The following is a 17,516-nucleotide window of genomic DNA, read 5'->3' as shown; positions in this document are numbered from 1 at the left end:
AAGGATTTAATGTCTCCAGAAAGGACTGGCTTTAAGTAACAGGCTCAAGGTTACAGATTATGCTGCTAATGGTTAGTTGTGAGGGAGCCTGCCATCACGAGGGTGCCCCCGACAACCACAAAAGTTGTACGCAGCGACTACTGCGATTAGCCAACAGGCGTGCGAGCCGTGTGCACTACAGGCGTACGCCGCGCGTATCCAGCCACACGCTGATTTCGCAGCTGTCTCCGCAGGCGACTCGGCAGCCCAAGAGCTGAGCGCTCGGCCGTACCAATCCTTCGTGTGCGGAGCTGGAAGCAAGTGTCTGTGTGAGGGTATGCACGCACACACGTGCCCGCCGTGAGTCACGGAGGCACGGGAAACCGTCCTCTTGGCAAAGAGGCCGTTCCTGCCAACGGAGCAGAAGTACTGGAGGTGCAGTTAGGAACTGAGGGTAGCGTTACGCTGCTCCAGTTGCCTCCGTATTTGTGACTGGAACAGAAAAACCAACTGTTACTGTTTGCCTGCATGCATGTGCATGCGAGTGAGTACCACCAACCCAAATGCCGATGGTTTTAAAGGAAATGACAGTTTCAAGCCTTTACACTGTCTTCTCATTGCTTCCTTCATGACCCATGTGCAGTCTGTGCTGATGCTCCGTATAGCATCTACACAATGACATCCTGAAAGACTGAAGTCGTTTCTTCTCCATAATGAGTATGTGTGTTAAAAGGGCGTTCTGCAAACGCTTACCAGTTTCCATCGCAGTATTTTAATCCACTCGTCAGCCTCGATGCCGGTTTTCGCACACAGGTAGTATGTCCTTAGCGGGAACACTAAGCTGCAAGTAAACAATTAAAACTGTTCCTTACATTGCTAGAACAACTGCTAGTTCTTCCCAAAACTGAACCCAGCTGGCCTGCCCCCACAGTTAAGGCAGAACAGGACAGGGAGGCTGCGTTCCTGCTCACTCACCAGGAGCCGTGGCTGCTTACATGCCAAAAATGGTTTGGTGTTGTTTACAGCTCTGGGAGACGATGCCCCAGGCCCATATGGAGACCAGACCCGCGTTTGGGCGCAGAGGCGGTTACCATGAGACCTGTAGCAGTATCTGAACTCAGAGCTGGAGCGTACCCAAGTTCCATGGGCCTAGGCGACAATTATACACGCCTACAGATTTAGGAAAAGAAACGCCCGCTACACATAGGCCTACTCCCTGCCCCCTCACCAAGAAAAAGCCCTTTTGCCAGCAGTAATTTGGCAAACCCATGCAGGACCGACAGGTTTGTTGACAGAAAGACTCATGAGTTAGAGGAAGAATAGGGTCGCAACCAGCAAAGGGAGCTTTCAGAAGCACCCAGTGGTTATATTTCAAATTTCCCTGGCTATTCTGCCCTTCCCAGCAAGGTGGAGAAACCACAGCAACTTACCAAAAACAATTGACTCTCTCCTGGGAATAGTCAAACTGCACAGCTGAGCATTCAGTTAAGTCAAGCGCCCGAATCGGTTCTGTGGCCTTGAAAATAAAACAGTTTTAAAATGGGAACACATGAAAGCAGAAGATGAGGCTAGCTTGGTTCATCTTCAATGCATCTAGACCTTTACAGGCACACTAAGTTTTTCCAGGCATCATAAAATAGCTGTAACACTGTAAACCCAAACTAGCAAAGGTAACATCCGTGCTAAATGTAAAAAACCCAGACGGTCAGATCAAAGCTCGACAGGAGATTTCTACTGCGGGGAAGTTAGAGCTAGATGCAGACTGCTGAGGGTTTGGCTGATGCACGACAGTGTAACTGACACAGCAGCAAATCTGGTATCGTTTGCAGCTAAGGTTTACAGAGATAAGGGGATGGTTGGAAGTCTTATCAGACTTAGCCAGCTGATGGAGATTTCATTAGTTCCTAAGCACCGTAAAAGGATCAAGCTGGGCAGGAAGAAATGCAACAGGAGTGAAAGCAGCATTTGTTGCAGCAGGAGTGATGAGTATGACTGTATGAGGAGTGTGTGTATATCTAAGTCTCCTGGGATAGGCCCAAGAGTGGTAAGGTGCAGGGATGTAGACTATGTATAACCACAACCCATCTCCCTTAACAGTTTCATCCTCCCTAAGTGTGAGAGTCCTCCTTTGATTTGTTTCAGCCTCACGCCATTGAGCACCTTAGAAGAGGCAGCTGAAGCAGAACAGCTTGTTCTCTGCCCAAACGCTCCAGGCTGTGCCCACCGTCCTTCATCAGGTGTTTAGAGGTCCCTGGTGTTTTCTTCTCACCTCTCCTCACGTTTTCCTCTGGCTCAGTGGTCGTTAGTGACACACGGTGTTAGGAGAAAGCCACTTGTGCTGAGCTGTGCTAACAAATGCCATCCCAGGGCCAGCAGCAAGTTGCTTGCCTGTAGGTACGTGCATCCCCACAGCAACAGGAACTACCAGCTCTGCTGCCCGGAAAGAGGCCGTGTTCCTGAAAAAGACCCCTTCTTGCCCGGTAAGTCTGAAATATCTGGAATGCTGCCGTTTGAAATGTTATCCTGGAAACTTAATTCAAGCCAGCTTGAACTGAAATGAAAACTGATGGAAGGCCCTGTAAATACAAAACTGTTTATAACGTTTGGGGAGAGAGTGCAGTTGTGTCAGACCCTTGGAACAGGGCTTGGCAGAGGTGCAGAAATGGTTTGGCTGTGTTTATGAAGGAACTGGAGGTATTGCAAGGGAAACTCTGAGAGCTATTTCTTATTTTTACTCAGTTTAAGACAGAAATGGAACAGCAACTGCAAGGACGCAGTTTTTCCCCAGCTTAATCTGTGGCAGAGATGCTAGGAAGGAAGACGCTTTTAAATGAATGGTTTTCTATGTATGCTGTGCGGCCACTTGAAATAAAAGGGTGAAAGCAAGGAATGCAAAATACACTACTAATGTTTGCAGAAATACTGCAAATACATCCACAAATACCACTGCTGTCTGTTGTCTGTCTACTAATAAGAGCTGTGTTGTGCTGGTAGTTCAAAATCCAGTGTGATTTTTTTGTTGCGCTATTCAGTGGAAGCAACTCTAGTAGGTAAAGCTGACAGAGCACAGTAAATGCTTTCCAGCTGTACAACTTACTGACTTTCTCTTGGTGAAGCCATCAGCAAAACGGACTCTATTTGGAAGGTCCGACCGCTCTGACAGGATGAGGAGCTGTAGCTGGGGAAGCTGTGGTACAGACGCAAGAAGCCAGAGACAGGAGGAGGCTGCGGCTGCCCTTGTAGAGGTCTAAAGAGTAGAACTGGTATTTGCTACTTACTGTCTGGTCTTTGAAATACTTAAGTTCATTCCTATGCAGTGTAAACCACCTTGTCTTCCAGTTCTGAAAGATCAAGAATGGATGGTAATTGTCCTGTGAGAATTTAGCTAAATGCTCCTTAGGAAAGAAAAGCCTTTAAAGCTGTTGGCTTGCTCTGGTTTACAGTCATGCTTTGCTGGTGCTCAAAACAGACTGTTCCTCCCTGCCGGGGAATGCAGGTGGAGCTATTGTCTCTAGATTCTGCGGGTGATTGCAGAGCGGAAGCAAGGAGTAAGTTTTCCTTACCTTGACTATTTTGCCTTGTTTTATCAAATATCCTTCTTTCGTACCCAGCTGTGAAGTAACAAGGAAAGGGATTGGGGTTAGAGACCGAGCTCTGCTTCTGCTTCCCACATCCCTGGGAAAGGCAGTCTCTGAGACCATGCCTCACGCAGCAACCTTCTGGCCTGCCCCTTCTCACCCAAACACAGCAAGACAGTTGCAGTTACAGCTTCTTTAGTAAAGTTAAATGGTTGCCTCAGTACTTGTAACCAGAAGCACCTGGGGTTTTACCAACAGTGCCACTATCCACAGAAATCACTCTTGAAATGCAACTGCGGGAGCAACGCGCTGTTCTACATAAGAAGGCATTCTCTTCTCTTTAACAGCCACGTGCTTGAGAGGAAAAACCAGTTACATTCAGTGTGCTTGCTGAAAAATTGGGGTTTAGAACAGTTTCTCTGCCACCATGAGTGGCACTGGGACGTTACGGCTTCTCAGATACTGAAACCCTGTAGGAACCCAGCTGTGAGAGTGCAGACCCCCGAAAACCAAATTCTTGCCAAGCTACTACTTGTTCTTGAAAAAATATTGCCTTTTTGTTGGTTGCAGTGGAAGTCAAGTTTCTTTGGATGTTAAAGTGGAACTCAGCCATGAAGGGTCAGTTGTGAGACGCCTCAGAAGTGGTTCTTTTTATCACCTCCATTAACCTGTATTAATGCAACTCTTTCTTTCTTTCTTTCCCTCCTCAAAAAATATAGTATGTAATTAAAATACTTTCTGTTCTGAGCAATACTGTTCTGGAGAAACCACCTGTCTCACTTAGATAGGAGATCCTAGGGACTTAAAGTCTCTAATTACTGTCCAAGTGAGTCACAGATGTCAGAGCAGGTGGCACAAATGGACATGAAGATGTTCTCTTGTTTCTCACACCAGCAGGGCATAGCTTTTAGCATGACAGCTTTTTACTGTGCTCTAAATTACTAGGGCTGAAAGGGTGGAGGCTCTTCTGTTGTATCACTCTATTTTGGGTTTAAGTCTGTGTCACAATACACCAATACTTCCTGCTTTAAGACAAGGTGGTTCTAAAATAGTAAAATCCAAGTGTGAAAATGCCAAAAAAACCCCCTTTGGAGTAATGTAGCTATCAGGATACAGCTACTCTTATTAACTCGGTTGTTTCGCGCTTCGGTGTGGCGTTTCCTTTTCCAAATGTGTCTCCGCCTGTCTTGCTTGTCTTTGAATATTTTTTTCAGAAGATCACTTTTGAACCAACTGAGAAAGTCAGAGGTGCTCTTTCCTTCCTCCCAGTTAGGAAAAAGGCTGTATATTGCTAACTGGGCAAAATAAATCTAACGAAGAAAGAGGATTGCAAAAATAATAAGTAGTAATGAGTTTGTCGGGGTATTATCTGTTTCCCATCATCTAATCCTCATATTCACTGAGACAAAATGTAGTAAATCCTGTAGCTGTTACTCAGTTTTGCTATTTTCTGTATTGCTCTCCTCACCTGCTGGGGGGCGGGGGGGAGAGACAGAGAGAAATGTCCCGCTGGCTGTAAAGGATGTCTGGCCAAACAAAGGCTTACTGTGCAACCTGACATAGTTTTGTTGCACACAGCCTGATCAGTGTTGTCAGAAAGATGTGACAAGTGTTGTGTTTGTTTTGTGTGGTGTGGGGTTTTTTGTTTTGTTTTTAATTCCTGATAATGTTGGTACTAAGATGGCATTCTAAAAGGAAGGACAATGATAACCTTTCATATACACTTTGTTTGGATGATCAGGCTCACCTAGGTCAGCTGCAGACAATGTTTTCCCAGTGACAGCACTGAAGGTCTCAGTTGTAAAAGGCTTTATTTGTCATGGGTCTGTACCTTCCAAGCCTGCATTTGTATTGCCTTAGTCAGGAAAGACTTACTGTATTTGTGACCCCACAAAGGGATGAATTACTGGTGTTATTCCATAGCTCACCCCAGCAATCACACTAAACTCGGGCCAGGAGAAGCACCCTTTCCACCAGAACACAACTTACCGAGGGAGCATTTGGAACAAGATCGCTTTCTGTCCGTCCTGTCTGCATTGCCGTGTGAACTCGGACAGACTCATAAATGGAAGGCTCTTCCACTTTTCGTGGGTAGGGATGTTTCAATATAATTAAGGTTCCTGGAGAGAGAAAGAGCAGGAGTAAGTCAGCTGGCAAGACAGTCTTAGAAAATAACGAGCAGAAGCTGTCTGTGGATTAGACATTCCTGTGGATCGAATAGTTAACTTTACCTTCTCCTAAAATTAAAAAGGCATAAGAGCTAGTAACCTCCCCAAGATGCCTGTGACACTCCCTATAAGGGGGTTTCCTTGGAAGAGGGCAAGAATCAAGCCACAACCACGTGAGAAAACAATCTGATGTTACGGCTCTCCTGTACTAATAAAACTAGACAAATACTCCTAATGTGCATCATCTGCATAGTTTAGACTTTGTGAAGGGCATTTTCTACAGAAATCCACCCATGCAAACTATAGAGGGGTGCTTCCTTGGCTCTGTCATGTGGCTCAGAGTCCTCAATACCTTGGGCAACCGGACCTTACCTAAACCCATTCCCTCATCCCTGTACAGTGGGAGTCAACCCTCTTCACTTCTTCTAAGCAGCAGGCAATTAAATCCCTTCTGCAATGAATGGTCAGGGGTGAAAAATCAAGACAGCAACAAAACGGGACCATCAGAAAACTCTCAAGGGCAGGTGTCTCCTGCCCTGCTTGAACCTTCTTCCCAGTCGGGGAGTAACTAGGTAATACAAAACAAACTAAAATGCAGAGTTCCCAGTTACAGCTGAAATGCTGTGACCTACGCCTTCACTGCGTTCATGAAGATGTCACTACAGACATTATCACGCCTGTTTACATGCCACTGTGAAAACTGTAAATACACGGTACCTTTTTAAACCTTTCCACACACCAGTGCTCGCAGGGGATCACTTGGCACATTAAATATCCTTCCTGCGCAGGAGGCTGGCAGGATGTTCAGCTAGATACAAGGTCGTAACAGTCACCCTGGTTTTGCCAACAACCCACTGCTTGCTGTGTAAATCACTTAATCTGTCAGACCTTCGGATACAGACTTCCTAACAGTAAGACCACATTACCATTGCCTTTAACTTTTACCACAGCTCTTTCCAGTTAGTAACATTCTGATTATAGTCATCCTCTGTTCTCCAAATAAGGTCACGTTTATTGCACGTTCTCTGCAAAAAGCTGCATTCTCAATAGTGAATCTATTGCATTATTCACAATAATGAAAAGCCTCCTTAAAATAGTAACCGCTATACCATCTATTCTCATTCTTTAATGTCACAGCGTGCCAAGTGCAGGTCCATTTTCATTTTATGCTGATGTTGTCAGCTCTTGAAGAAGGAGAGATGCTAGAACGGATAAGAACTTGGACATGAAACCCAAGCGACTGAGTAATTTAAAAGTGAAATAAAGTTTAAAGTATATTTTGTAATAGGAAGGGCTACAAAGGGAAGTGGAAAAATTGTATGTGAAGTAACCAACTGAAATCTGTTTGCAGGCACAGGGGGTGTATGCAAATGTGATGTATTCAACTTGTGGTAGGTGAAAAGTCAAAATCAGTTTAGTTCTCTCTGGCTCAGCAGAAAAAAAAAAAAAAAAAAGACAGCTTTATCAGAGAAGAGAAGGTTCCAGGGAGACCTTATTGCAGCCTTCCACTACCTGAGGGGGCTACAAGGAAGCTGGGGGAGACTTTTTACAAGGGCCTGTAGTGACAGGACAGGGGGTAATGGGTTTAAATTGAAAGCAGGGAGGTTTAGATTAGATATCAGGAAGAAATTCTTCACAGAGAGGGTGTTAAGGCACTGGAACAGGTTGCCCAGAGAAGCTGTGGATGCCCCATCCCTGGAAGTGTTCAAGGCCAGGCTGGATGAGGCTTTGAGCAACCTGGTCTAGTGGAAGGTGTCCCTTCCCATGGCAGGGGGTTGGAACGAGATGATCTTTAAGATCCCTTCCAACCCAAACCATTCTACAGTTCTGTGATTTAAAATGAAATTGCGAACATGCCCACCACCACTCTGCAGAAACTACTCTGAAGCTGTTGTGCTGAATCAGAATACAATCATCTGTACACCATGGACAAAGAGCCCCGTTGCAGAACTGGGAGGACGAGTTTAACATTTTATACAATATTTGTTTTCTAGTAAGTTCTCCCTGTTTTTTCTCCATAAAACACACTTGTACAGAATCATTTGTTAACTGTACAAAAGAACTAGTCAAAGCTGCACTGTAGTAAGACTCTTCATGCATGTTTGTGCACAATATCTATTTCTAAGAAAGAATGAAAATTGGTCCCATTGTTGGAAATGTTAGCTTCAACTGACTTTGGATTTTTTGTCTGGGTGATGACTTAAAAATGGTTGTTTTCAAATTAATTCAGGTAAAAACTGATAAACAAATCAAACAGGTAAAAATAACATGTTGACCTTGTCACTTTGAATAAAGATAAAAATACAGCAGTATGATAGTATATTGATTTAACCTTGTTATGCAATAGATTCAGCTTGCCCGGTCAGTAAACGATCTCACAGAACATAGTAGCTCCAATTCCCTTTTAATTACCTGTAGTTCAGAAGGAAGCGTACACATTACACTGCAGAAAAATAGATGTGAGTCCATGTAGCAATTAGGAGTGGCAAACTAAGCTGTAAGACAGCTAGTGGCAAACAAAGCAGTAGGACAAGGTTTGTTGGGCTTGAAGCACAAAACAGCAGCTATCCTAGTGCAAAAAGAACCATTGTGCTCCACAGAGTAGTTTTCAGGGGTACAGGCCGGTGTGTTGAAGTACTGATGAAAGAGTCCAGTGTACCTCTTCAGATACAAAACTAGCTTTGTGGGTCTCTGTCTTATAAAATCCCGTCCATAATCAAGGAGCTGAAAAATCCGATCTTGCTTTGCTTTTTCAATCCTGATCTCATAGTGTTTCTACAGAAAAATTTAAGTATAACAAGGTAAAAGAAAAACTGGTCCAACAATTTTCTACTAATGCCTGAGCTACAGGTCGCTTGCTGCTTTTCACTGAAAGGAAATGTGGCCTAAGAAATCAGACTCTGTTGTTCACCCTTCTGCCAACCTGATGCGTGACCCTATGTTGGGCCAGTCATTCTGCCACGCTGACATTTGGCTTAGAGTGGCCTCTGATGAGCCCCCACCCCCTTTTTAGTATAAATTGGTTACCACCCAGGAAACCTTTGACAGCTGTATCTATTGCCTTGGTGCTAAACTCTCTCTTCCTCTCTACTGCTACCTTTACTGTAAGGTAAGGTGGAAGGTTTCTTGATGCAATGTTCAAATAGCTTTTCTTATTCTGTAGCATATCTAACTTAAAGAGGTTTCACACAGCCAGCAGAATCCGACTAGGGAGCTTAACACGACAAGTGATCCCATTATTCAGCAGTACTGATCCTGTCCACAGAGATCACATTACACCAGTGCCTTGATTACTGATGGCTGTAGCACATGCAGTGATGGAATGGGGAAATACAAGTTCTGTGTGGTATCTGAGATCTTCACAGTGTTGGGCCTCTGAATACATGTCTGATTTCACAAGAAATATAGCTTTCTTGGCACAGAAGATACATGTAGGAACTCTTGTGTTTGAACCACTTTTAAAAGCAATTTTAAAAGAGAATGTTTTCAAAGATTCAAGTGCTATATTGAGTGTATCACTGCACTTCTCTTGGGGAAAAAATTTGCAGAGCAACACTTGAATTTAATGCTTGAGTTAAAAAAGCACTTTGCATATTTACTGTGTGACATATTACAGTTATTGTACATGCCAACTGCCATTTAACTGGTCTCTAGCATATACAATTAGTACTACTCTGGGTTATTTGCATACACAGGATACTGAAGTTTTTGGCACTAACTTGTGCCGACGTCTTCAACTCTTACATCTGAAGCGAAACCTAAAACTGGTGTTATGACAATATGCATCTGTTTCTCCAGGGATTCTGGTCTGTTGGTGTTCAACTCTCTTGTAGGAATTGAGTTTAGACTCTTAATTGAACCAACATGTTGGCTGCTAAAGAAGCCTGTACTTTTCTCTGTCTTTTTCTTAAAAACAGGGCAAATCACTGTGATAGCAGATGGCATCATCAGGCTGATCCACTGTAGGCAGAAAGGCAGAGGTAATAAAGGCCATGTTCCCTACAGAAAAGAGGAACATATCACTGTAGACTTCTTCCTTGGATGAAGAATAGTGGGGCTAAACAATTTCAAATCCCTTTTCCATTTATACTTATTGGGGGATTTCAACTTCACAGATGAACATTTATTTCCTCACTAAACACCCTGCTTTGGTTTTGCCCTTTTTGAGACGGTTCTGTTCCTCCCAGTACATGAGTATTTTGCTTCCTTCTTCCTCTGAGAAATCAAAAGGAGCTCATGTGCCTGGTTAGCAAAATCCCAGTAAGCTTGCACATAGTTTGTCTTCAGAGTACTTGAAAGAGTTCTTGAAGAGGAACATCTTAAGATACCTGAGGTTAATACAAATGTGAATTTCTGAAGAGGAACACCTCAGCAGTAGATCTATTTGATAAGACATCACAAGCTCCTTTTACTTAGATCTGTGTGAAGCGCATGACTACAAATGTGTTCATACAAACATATGGCTCTCCTTACCTGTTTCGCTTCCAATTAAAGGCTGATTTGCAAAATGCATAACTAATTCCTTCAAGCTAGAAAATTCATTGAATCCAAATTTGAACGAAGTTCCTGTATGTTCAACATGGAAGTGTTTCACAGAATCTTTTCCCCTAAGATAGAAAAGGAAAATTTGTCAAGCCACAAATGCCAAAGGTATTTGGCATGTACAACCCTTAAATAGCCAGCTTCTGCTACAGGAAATCTGGCCCAGATCACAAGCTAACAATCACCGCCCTAGCAGTAATGCTACACATCTGAGTCTCAGATTTATTAAGAAAAATCTAATTGCTACTTTAAAGATATGAGATGATGAAAGCCTAGAAAGGCCAAGTGAGTTAATTTAACTCTTGCGGCAATCAGCGAAAGAAGACCCACAAATGAGGTTTCCAGCCTCTAAGCAGGATGATACCCCTTCACTTACCGGGCTTTAGTCTGGATGGTGTAGCTCTGTTACTTGGTGTATGTCCTACTTTATAGGTAACATCCCAATCTCATCGAAAATGTCTTCTGTTTCTCTGTCAAAAATAGGCTGCCTCCTTTTAGCATCCAAACGGGGATATAACAACCTAACTTCAGACACCAAAGGCTTTAAAATTCGTCTATTTTGTCTCTGTTCTCAGATGAATGGTTCCTCTATGGTGGGCACTGTCAAGTGTGGACCAGGGTCCTTTGTCAGGGAAGTAACAGCATTTGTTTATGAAAGCTGACTGTATTTAGAGAAGCGCAAGGCATCACTTCCTGGACAGGCAATTATTTTGACTTCAGAAGACAGTGAAGCACTTATTGCAAGTACCTCTCCTGTAATAAAGGTACTTCTGTTAACGTTACTGGCACCCAAAATAGTCCAGAGAGCTTTACCTCAGGAAAAATGTAAGTAGCAAATATATTGAAAATGTTGTGAAGAAAGGGATTTCTAGTGTCTTTTCTGTTGTTTACTGACACTTCCACAGGCGATTATAACTTCAAACGGGTATTTAAACAAATACTTAACTTTGAACAGTACCCGTGATACTGTAGAACATGCCTCCTCTGTTGACCTCCTGCACGTTTTGTGCTCCCATCTGCTGAGACAATGCCTGCAAGCCAAGTGCAGATGCCCCACGACAGCAAACAGCTGCTGTGGCTCCCCTGCAATGATGGGGGTTTCATCTTTTCATTGAATTTCACAAGAAATACACTGTTGCAATGAGAGTGACTCCTACTCTGTTTCCTAGTTCCTTTTTAAACTTGGCTAATTTAGCTGGGGGAGGGGATTTCAGGCAATGTGTGATCTCTCTTCTGACAGCTGTCAATAAAAACCTCAAGGGATGTCTAAGCATTGTTTCCTTTTAAAACGAGCTATAATAATGACTGACGTTCCTTCTGAGGCAGAGTAAAGTAAAATCTACAGACGCCATTTCAGGAGAGAAAGCAATTCTAGCTGTCACTTTATCAAGTTACCCTTTGTACAAAATGTATCTAAAAAAATTATTTAGTCTAAAATTAAGTTTTAATATTACTCAAAAAAAAAAAGGGCAAGGAAAAATTAGGGTTAAACAAACAGTAAAAACTTATTTAAGCAATTTAAAATCAAAGCCAGTATTTCAAGAGAGCTGTGCCACCAAAAAACCCTAATGTAACAGAATAAAAGACCAAACTCCAGACAGGGTAATGCAGTAACTAACTCTTGTTCCTATGTGGAGAGCTGAACAAGAGATTAGAATTGGCCTGAAGTAGACTTTTCTAGGTCTTCTAAGGCTAGAATTTGTTCAAGCAGCAAATTTATTTTCACTAATTAACACTTCAACTTTTGTTTCCTATTAAAGTAACATTTTATTGTATTATTTTATTACAGTAAGTTGTTTCCTGAGTGCCCTTGAGAACGAGCTTCTAGATATATACTCTTTTCTTGCCTGAGATAGATTACCTCAAATAATGTTTAGTCACATTTTAAAGTCAAAAAATATTAACCAGCAAGGCAATGATTAATTTAGAATTACCTTTTTTAAAATTTTCCTTTTTTTTAAAGGAAAGGTATTACTCATAAACGCTATTATTCTTTTTCCCCAGGCTTGCATTCAATTCAGCCATTGTTACTCTGAATACTCACTTTGTAACATCACCTTCAGATCTGTTAGACACCCCCCCATACTCCTTGTATAAATGGCTGTCTATAGTGGCAGTAACTTCAGCAGTGTATTTACAGGCACACTTACTCCTGGGACTTCTGTCTGTACCACTGTGGGAACTGGGTATGTGCAAATTGCACTTTCCTCAGTTTCCAAGTGACTACACTTCCAAATTGTAACAGCTCCTGGTACTGAATACGCAGAAAGTCACAATTTCAAGGGCATATGCTGTGTTCCTATCTATTAGGGTTGTGAATAACTAGCATCATTATACTGATCAAAGTGACTTTAGCTTAAAAAGTTACTGCGATTCAGCTGAGCTGGGGTCGCTACTTGTTCAGAGGCTCGGTTTGAGGCAGAAACGAGCTGAAGCGCACTAGCTTAAAATCTCACCAGGGAGGCTTGATATATCATACAGTTGCCAGAGGCTAAGAGCATATTTAGGGTTGGTTACATCCACTCAGCTGACATGCAGGGACTACCTTGTGTGTCTAATGCGTACGTCTTTCACGTTGTCTCTCGGAAATACTGTGGCTTCTCTCCTTCTTGGCAGATTCTTTAAATGTGATTCAGTAGTGAAGTACCCAGGCCAGGCTACCTGTGCTCCATACTGGCTGTGTCATGAACTGATGTAAATTGCTGTAATTGACTTCACAGGCCTGACGTCTGCCACTTGCAAAATATTGTTTAAATCAGTCATGCTTTACTGTCTGAGACTGAGTCTTAGCACAGAAGGGAAGAGTAAATCCATCCAGTCAAAACCCTGGATAATCCCTCAGAGGTGACCATTCCTATACAGTGGTCCAGAAACTGATGAAGTTAGCACCTATTAACTCGTACGTTTACTACTACCCTCACCTTAAAACTTTCCTATTCCCATCAGATGTTTCTTAAACTCTTGTAACTGCCATACAGACTTTTATCCTGCAGACTGAAAATCTATAGCAAATCCATGGAATTACGCGTTTTGCCAGTAAGATTCATTCACAGTTTCGTAAAATGAGAGAAATTCTCAATTCCAATCCAAATTTTTTTATTCTTCTAACAAAATGTCATTCAGCAGACTTACACCATTAGGAATATATATCAAAATAGGTCAAGCCCTAGTTAAAAATCTGCAGGTCATCTCAATGCGTGAGGCATGCAAACAAGCACGGGAGGAAGTGAAGATTTTAATGCTGCTAGTTGTACGGCATTAGACAAATTCACTTCTGTCCATACTCTACCTTACAGAGAGGGAGTACAAATCTTCCCTTTCATTACTCTTCCTCAAGAGATAGCTTCCATCCTGCCCATTGGAAAGCAGCAGCGCTTCTGCTGCATGTCGGGTAAGATTATCATGATACCACCTGGGAAGACACAAGGGGTTAAAGCATCATTCGCCCAGCTCTTGACTGACAGCTTCTGCTGCATTATGGAGCCAAGTTAGAGGAAGAGGAAAGACTGCAGCTAACACTGCAAACAATTCTGAGTTACCATCCTTCTCACAGGCACACACAGGTTACGCAGAAGAGCACTCTTTCAGCAGCCTCCTTTCAACATGCTCAGAAAACCTTTATCATTTGTTAACTACGAAGTTGTGTACAAACAGCTGACAGTTCACTCAATCTTAGAAACCTTGCAAATTCTTAATTTTCATGCAAATGTTGCATGAGCAACAGATTTGCTCAGCAACCTGAGCAACCCAGGTCCGTGCTGACAAGGTGAAAGCAATTTGAGGGGGGTGTGCAGGATCCTTTGCCTATTTGCAGAATCTGTACTTCCTGACCTATCTACATGCTTTGGTGCACTTCCTCTTTTGGGGCAAACAAGCTACGGTTAAATTCCTCCCAAACTCTGCGTTTCCCGCAATTCAGTGCATCTGCACTGCTAAGATCTGCAACTAAACACATTTGCCTAAGCTTAAAATTTTCATTTGAAGCATAACCTTTTTGGAAGAAGGAACAGAGGAAGGGACCAAAATGAACAAACAGAATTTGAAATGAAAACTTGGGAAATCTCGCCCTTGTTGCCACTTGGCCATATGAGGTCTGAGCAATGCAGGGAAACATCTAAATGCCTGTTTCGCCCAACTTCAGTTAAAACTAACTTCATTCAATTTTTAATATGAAAATTTCCAGATGGAATCCACAGGAGAAAAAACATGCAAAGATCATGAAATGTTGTTTATGGCCTTGTTTCCATCCAGAATGACTCACAATACAAACACCTGATTTCTTTCAATAGAAAAGGATCTCCTCAGAAATGATCCTGAGACTGAACGCAAGAAAAGAGCCGTGGCTATAAAAGGCTGGAGTGCCAATCCTGTCAGACATGCTTTGTGCAGCTATCAACAATAGCTATACACACGCACCAGAACCTCTGGTGCAGAAGCAGGAGGGGATACTGTACTCAGAGCACAGCTCTGCAGGGAGCAAGCTCCTCCCCTTGTCCGTATGCAGAGTGATGCTCCTCAGCCTTCCTTTAAACTGCGCGTGCCTGTAGTATTGGGGTCAAAGTCTATTACTGTTTCAGCCAGAGAAATAGAGTTTGGCTGAAAGCAGAAGTGTGATCACAACTTTCCAGCATTTGTATCACGGCAGTCTTCAAACTGAAAGGAGGTTTAACTGTATGCTCTTTCTCCTTCCCTGTTCACAGCAAGTTGCCACTAAACTTGGCATCTCACATCAAGTATTAACTCTGAATTTAGATGGCTGCCTATTTAAAAGGCCAGCTGACTGATAAATTGCTCTGTGAGAGACTCCAGACTCTTAACCCTGTGGAAGACAAGATCCCTGGGAAACTCAATACAGGCAGGGCATTGCTGCTTTGGCTCTAGAACGTGCTCTGTGGACCATCTAGACGGTAGAATAAAATAATGAATATTTAAAGTGTCATCCTCTGAAACACCTGTTAAGACAAAACCCTCTGGGATTCAGCACTCAAGCAAGTAACACTCAAAGGCCAGATCTGTTGTGATGCAATGAGGATCTTATCAGCATCCATGCTCGGCCAGACTTAGAGCTGAGAAGCCAACACTGTGTGTTGGGTGGAATTTCGTAATGCTGTTTCTTTCACTTCTGTGCAAGAGAAACACGCATCAAGAAAACCTGTAAGTGGCGATTTTCATAAAGGAGGCATATTCAGTCTGGGCTTGCTCAGAAGTGCACTGTTACCTTATTTCCAAAAAACCTTTCACTAAGATTTTAAAACAGAAGTCATTTAAGTTTAAAAAAATGTTGTGTTTAAATCTACTCTCTTTACACATAAAAGGCCAGTGACTAATGAAACCACTAATTTTTTTACCACTGTACAAAAAAAACACCAAACCCAACCCCACCACTAAACCAATCACCAGCCAAAACTCAACAACACAAGCCCACCCAAGTAATTGGGAATAATGTTTTAAAGTGCAGTTTTAAATCTCTGCCAATAAGGTTGCACCAGTCTTCCTGCCTAAATATGCTGTCTCGGACAAAAATCCCTCAAATGTTACTGTGTTCCTTTTGCTCAACTTAAAAAAAGTAGAAGGGGACATGAGAGTGTAATACAGATCTTGATGCCAAAGTGGCTGTGTTATACATAGCTATGTGTTTTTTCTCCTCCTCACTGTCACAGATGGTTCAGCGAGTAACAACTGTCATGCCACTTGGATATTCCCCCGTGAAAATGGTGACTAAAAATTTGTTCCAATTGCATGAACACAGGTAAAATTTAAAAATACAATGGAAAATATAGTGTTTGCACACATATCACCAGGAAGGTAAATAAATACACACCCATGCAAATAGTCTGTTCTCCCAGTCAAGCATGCCTGATGACACAAATACAAGTAAACAGGACTAAAAAGAACCCCAAACTGCTCTGTCATTAGACACTACTAGATACAGTTCAACTGAATTTAAATATTTGTCAGAGTTGTAATCCTTCTACGTATGTTGTTTAGAAAAAATCTTTCTGGCAGTTCTTTGCAATCTGTGCATAAATCAAGGTGGGAAACATGGCTCACTCGGCAAGATGCTGTAAGGGCAGCCACCTTTAGCTTAAGCTTTGGTTGTCTTCTGAGTGATACCTGGGTGAAGAAACTGTTAACAGAAAACATAATTTTTCCTGCTGACTTAAAACAAGAAATTGAGGAACTCAAAAGGCTTTACATACACCCATCTGTTTGAAACCCCTAGATAGCCCAATCCCCCCCTGGATTGCCTTAACTCTTCCTTTTTTGCATATCTTGCATATTGGGATGTTCTGGAGGTCCTTCCAAAAGTCATCTTTGTCTGACCCAACTTAAGAGTCTTGTATTCATCACCAAAAAAATCCAGAAATATACCCTGTACTTTGACACTTGTCAGACTGAAAATCACCAGTAATACAGAAATTGCTTGGGAGTCCTAGTTCAGATTTCTCTGAAGAAACATAAGAAGAAAGATAGAAGAAATTCTTTCCCTGCTTCAGAGCCACTGCAGCTGGGTGTCTTTGGCCTTGCACACCTTCATGTCTCAAATGCATACATGTTTCTGGGAGGTTTTTCTTTTCTAATTATTTCATTTCTCCTATTAAAAAAAATCCTGCATGATCCCTTTTTTTGGGTTTCTTATGGCTGATTTGACTAGTGATCTCACTTTAAGAGTCTGTAATTGCTGTCATTTATCCATTCTTGTTACTTTAACTTTGTCCTAAATTACATTAAATCTCTTCATCCCATTTGTGGAAGCCTGTCTCTGTTGTTAGTGCATGTTGTTGCCCAGAGAAGCTGTGGATGCCCCAAACCTGGAAGTGTTCCAGGCCAGGCTGGACGAGGCTTTGAGCAACCTGGCCTAGTGGAAGGTGTCCCTGCCCATGGCAAGGGGGTTGGAACTGGATGGTCTTTAAAGGTCCCTTCCCACCCAAACCATTCTTCAATTCTATGAAGGACCACGCTATTCTTCCAGCTCTTTGGAGTGGAAGAGTCTGCTGGGCCCATGAAAGCATGTCTTAAGATGGGCACGCAGCCCTAGTGAGATCACATTTGTTTCTCTTTGGAAAAAAAAAAAAGGCATTTTCAGAAATCAGCCTATTCTTTAGATCAGATTACATCGGTGACAGCATAGGAAGGGCTTTACTGATATTGCTAATAAGAGGAGGAGAAACGAACAAGACGCAGTGTCCCCGAGAACCACAACTCATCAGAGCACACAGTCTTGCCCTAAGGATCTGCCCACCCAGTC

At 42.5% G+C, this 17,516-nt stretch overlaps 1 protein-coding gene across 1 annotated transcript; it reads right to left on the bottom strand.

The window, feature by feature from the left end:
• Positions 1-420: 420 nt before the first annotated feature.
• On the bottom strand, positions 421-13,679 carry DAPP1 (dual adaptor of phosphotyrosine and 3-phosphoinositides; the record flags this gene model as incomplete). The annotated part of the gene is made up of 8 exons (XM_010159214.1): positions 421-471; positions 733-820; positions 1,410-1,495; positions 3,258-3,320; positions 3,543-3,590; positions 5,547-5,677; positions 10,199-10,332; positions 13,557-13,679. Coding segments are annotated over 8 exons (724 nt in total), but the record flags the coding sequence as incomplete, so codon positions are not given.
• Between the last annotated feature and the right edge of the window lie 3,837 nt (positions 13,680-17,516).

Source organism: Eurypyga helias, unplaced genomic scaffold, assembly GCF_000690775.1.
Source record: "Eurypyga helias isolate BGI_N326 unplaced genomic scaffold, ASM69077v1 scaffold8179, whole genome shotgun sequence".
NCBI lineage: Eukaryota > Metazoa > Chordata > Aves > Eurypygiformes > Eurypygidae > Eurypyga > Eurypyga helias.
The sequence above is the reverse complement of the archived record's forward strand: the minus strand, read 5'-3'. Positions and strand labels throughout refer to the sequence as shown.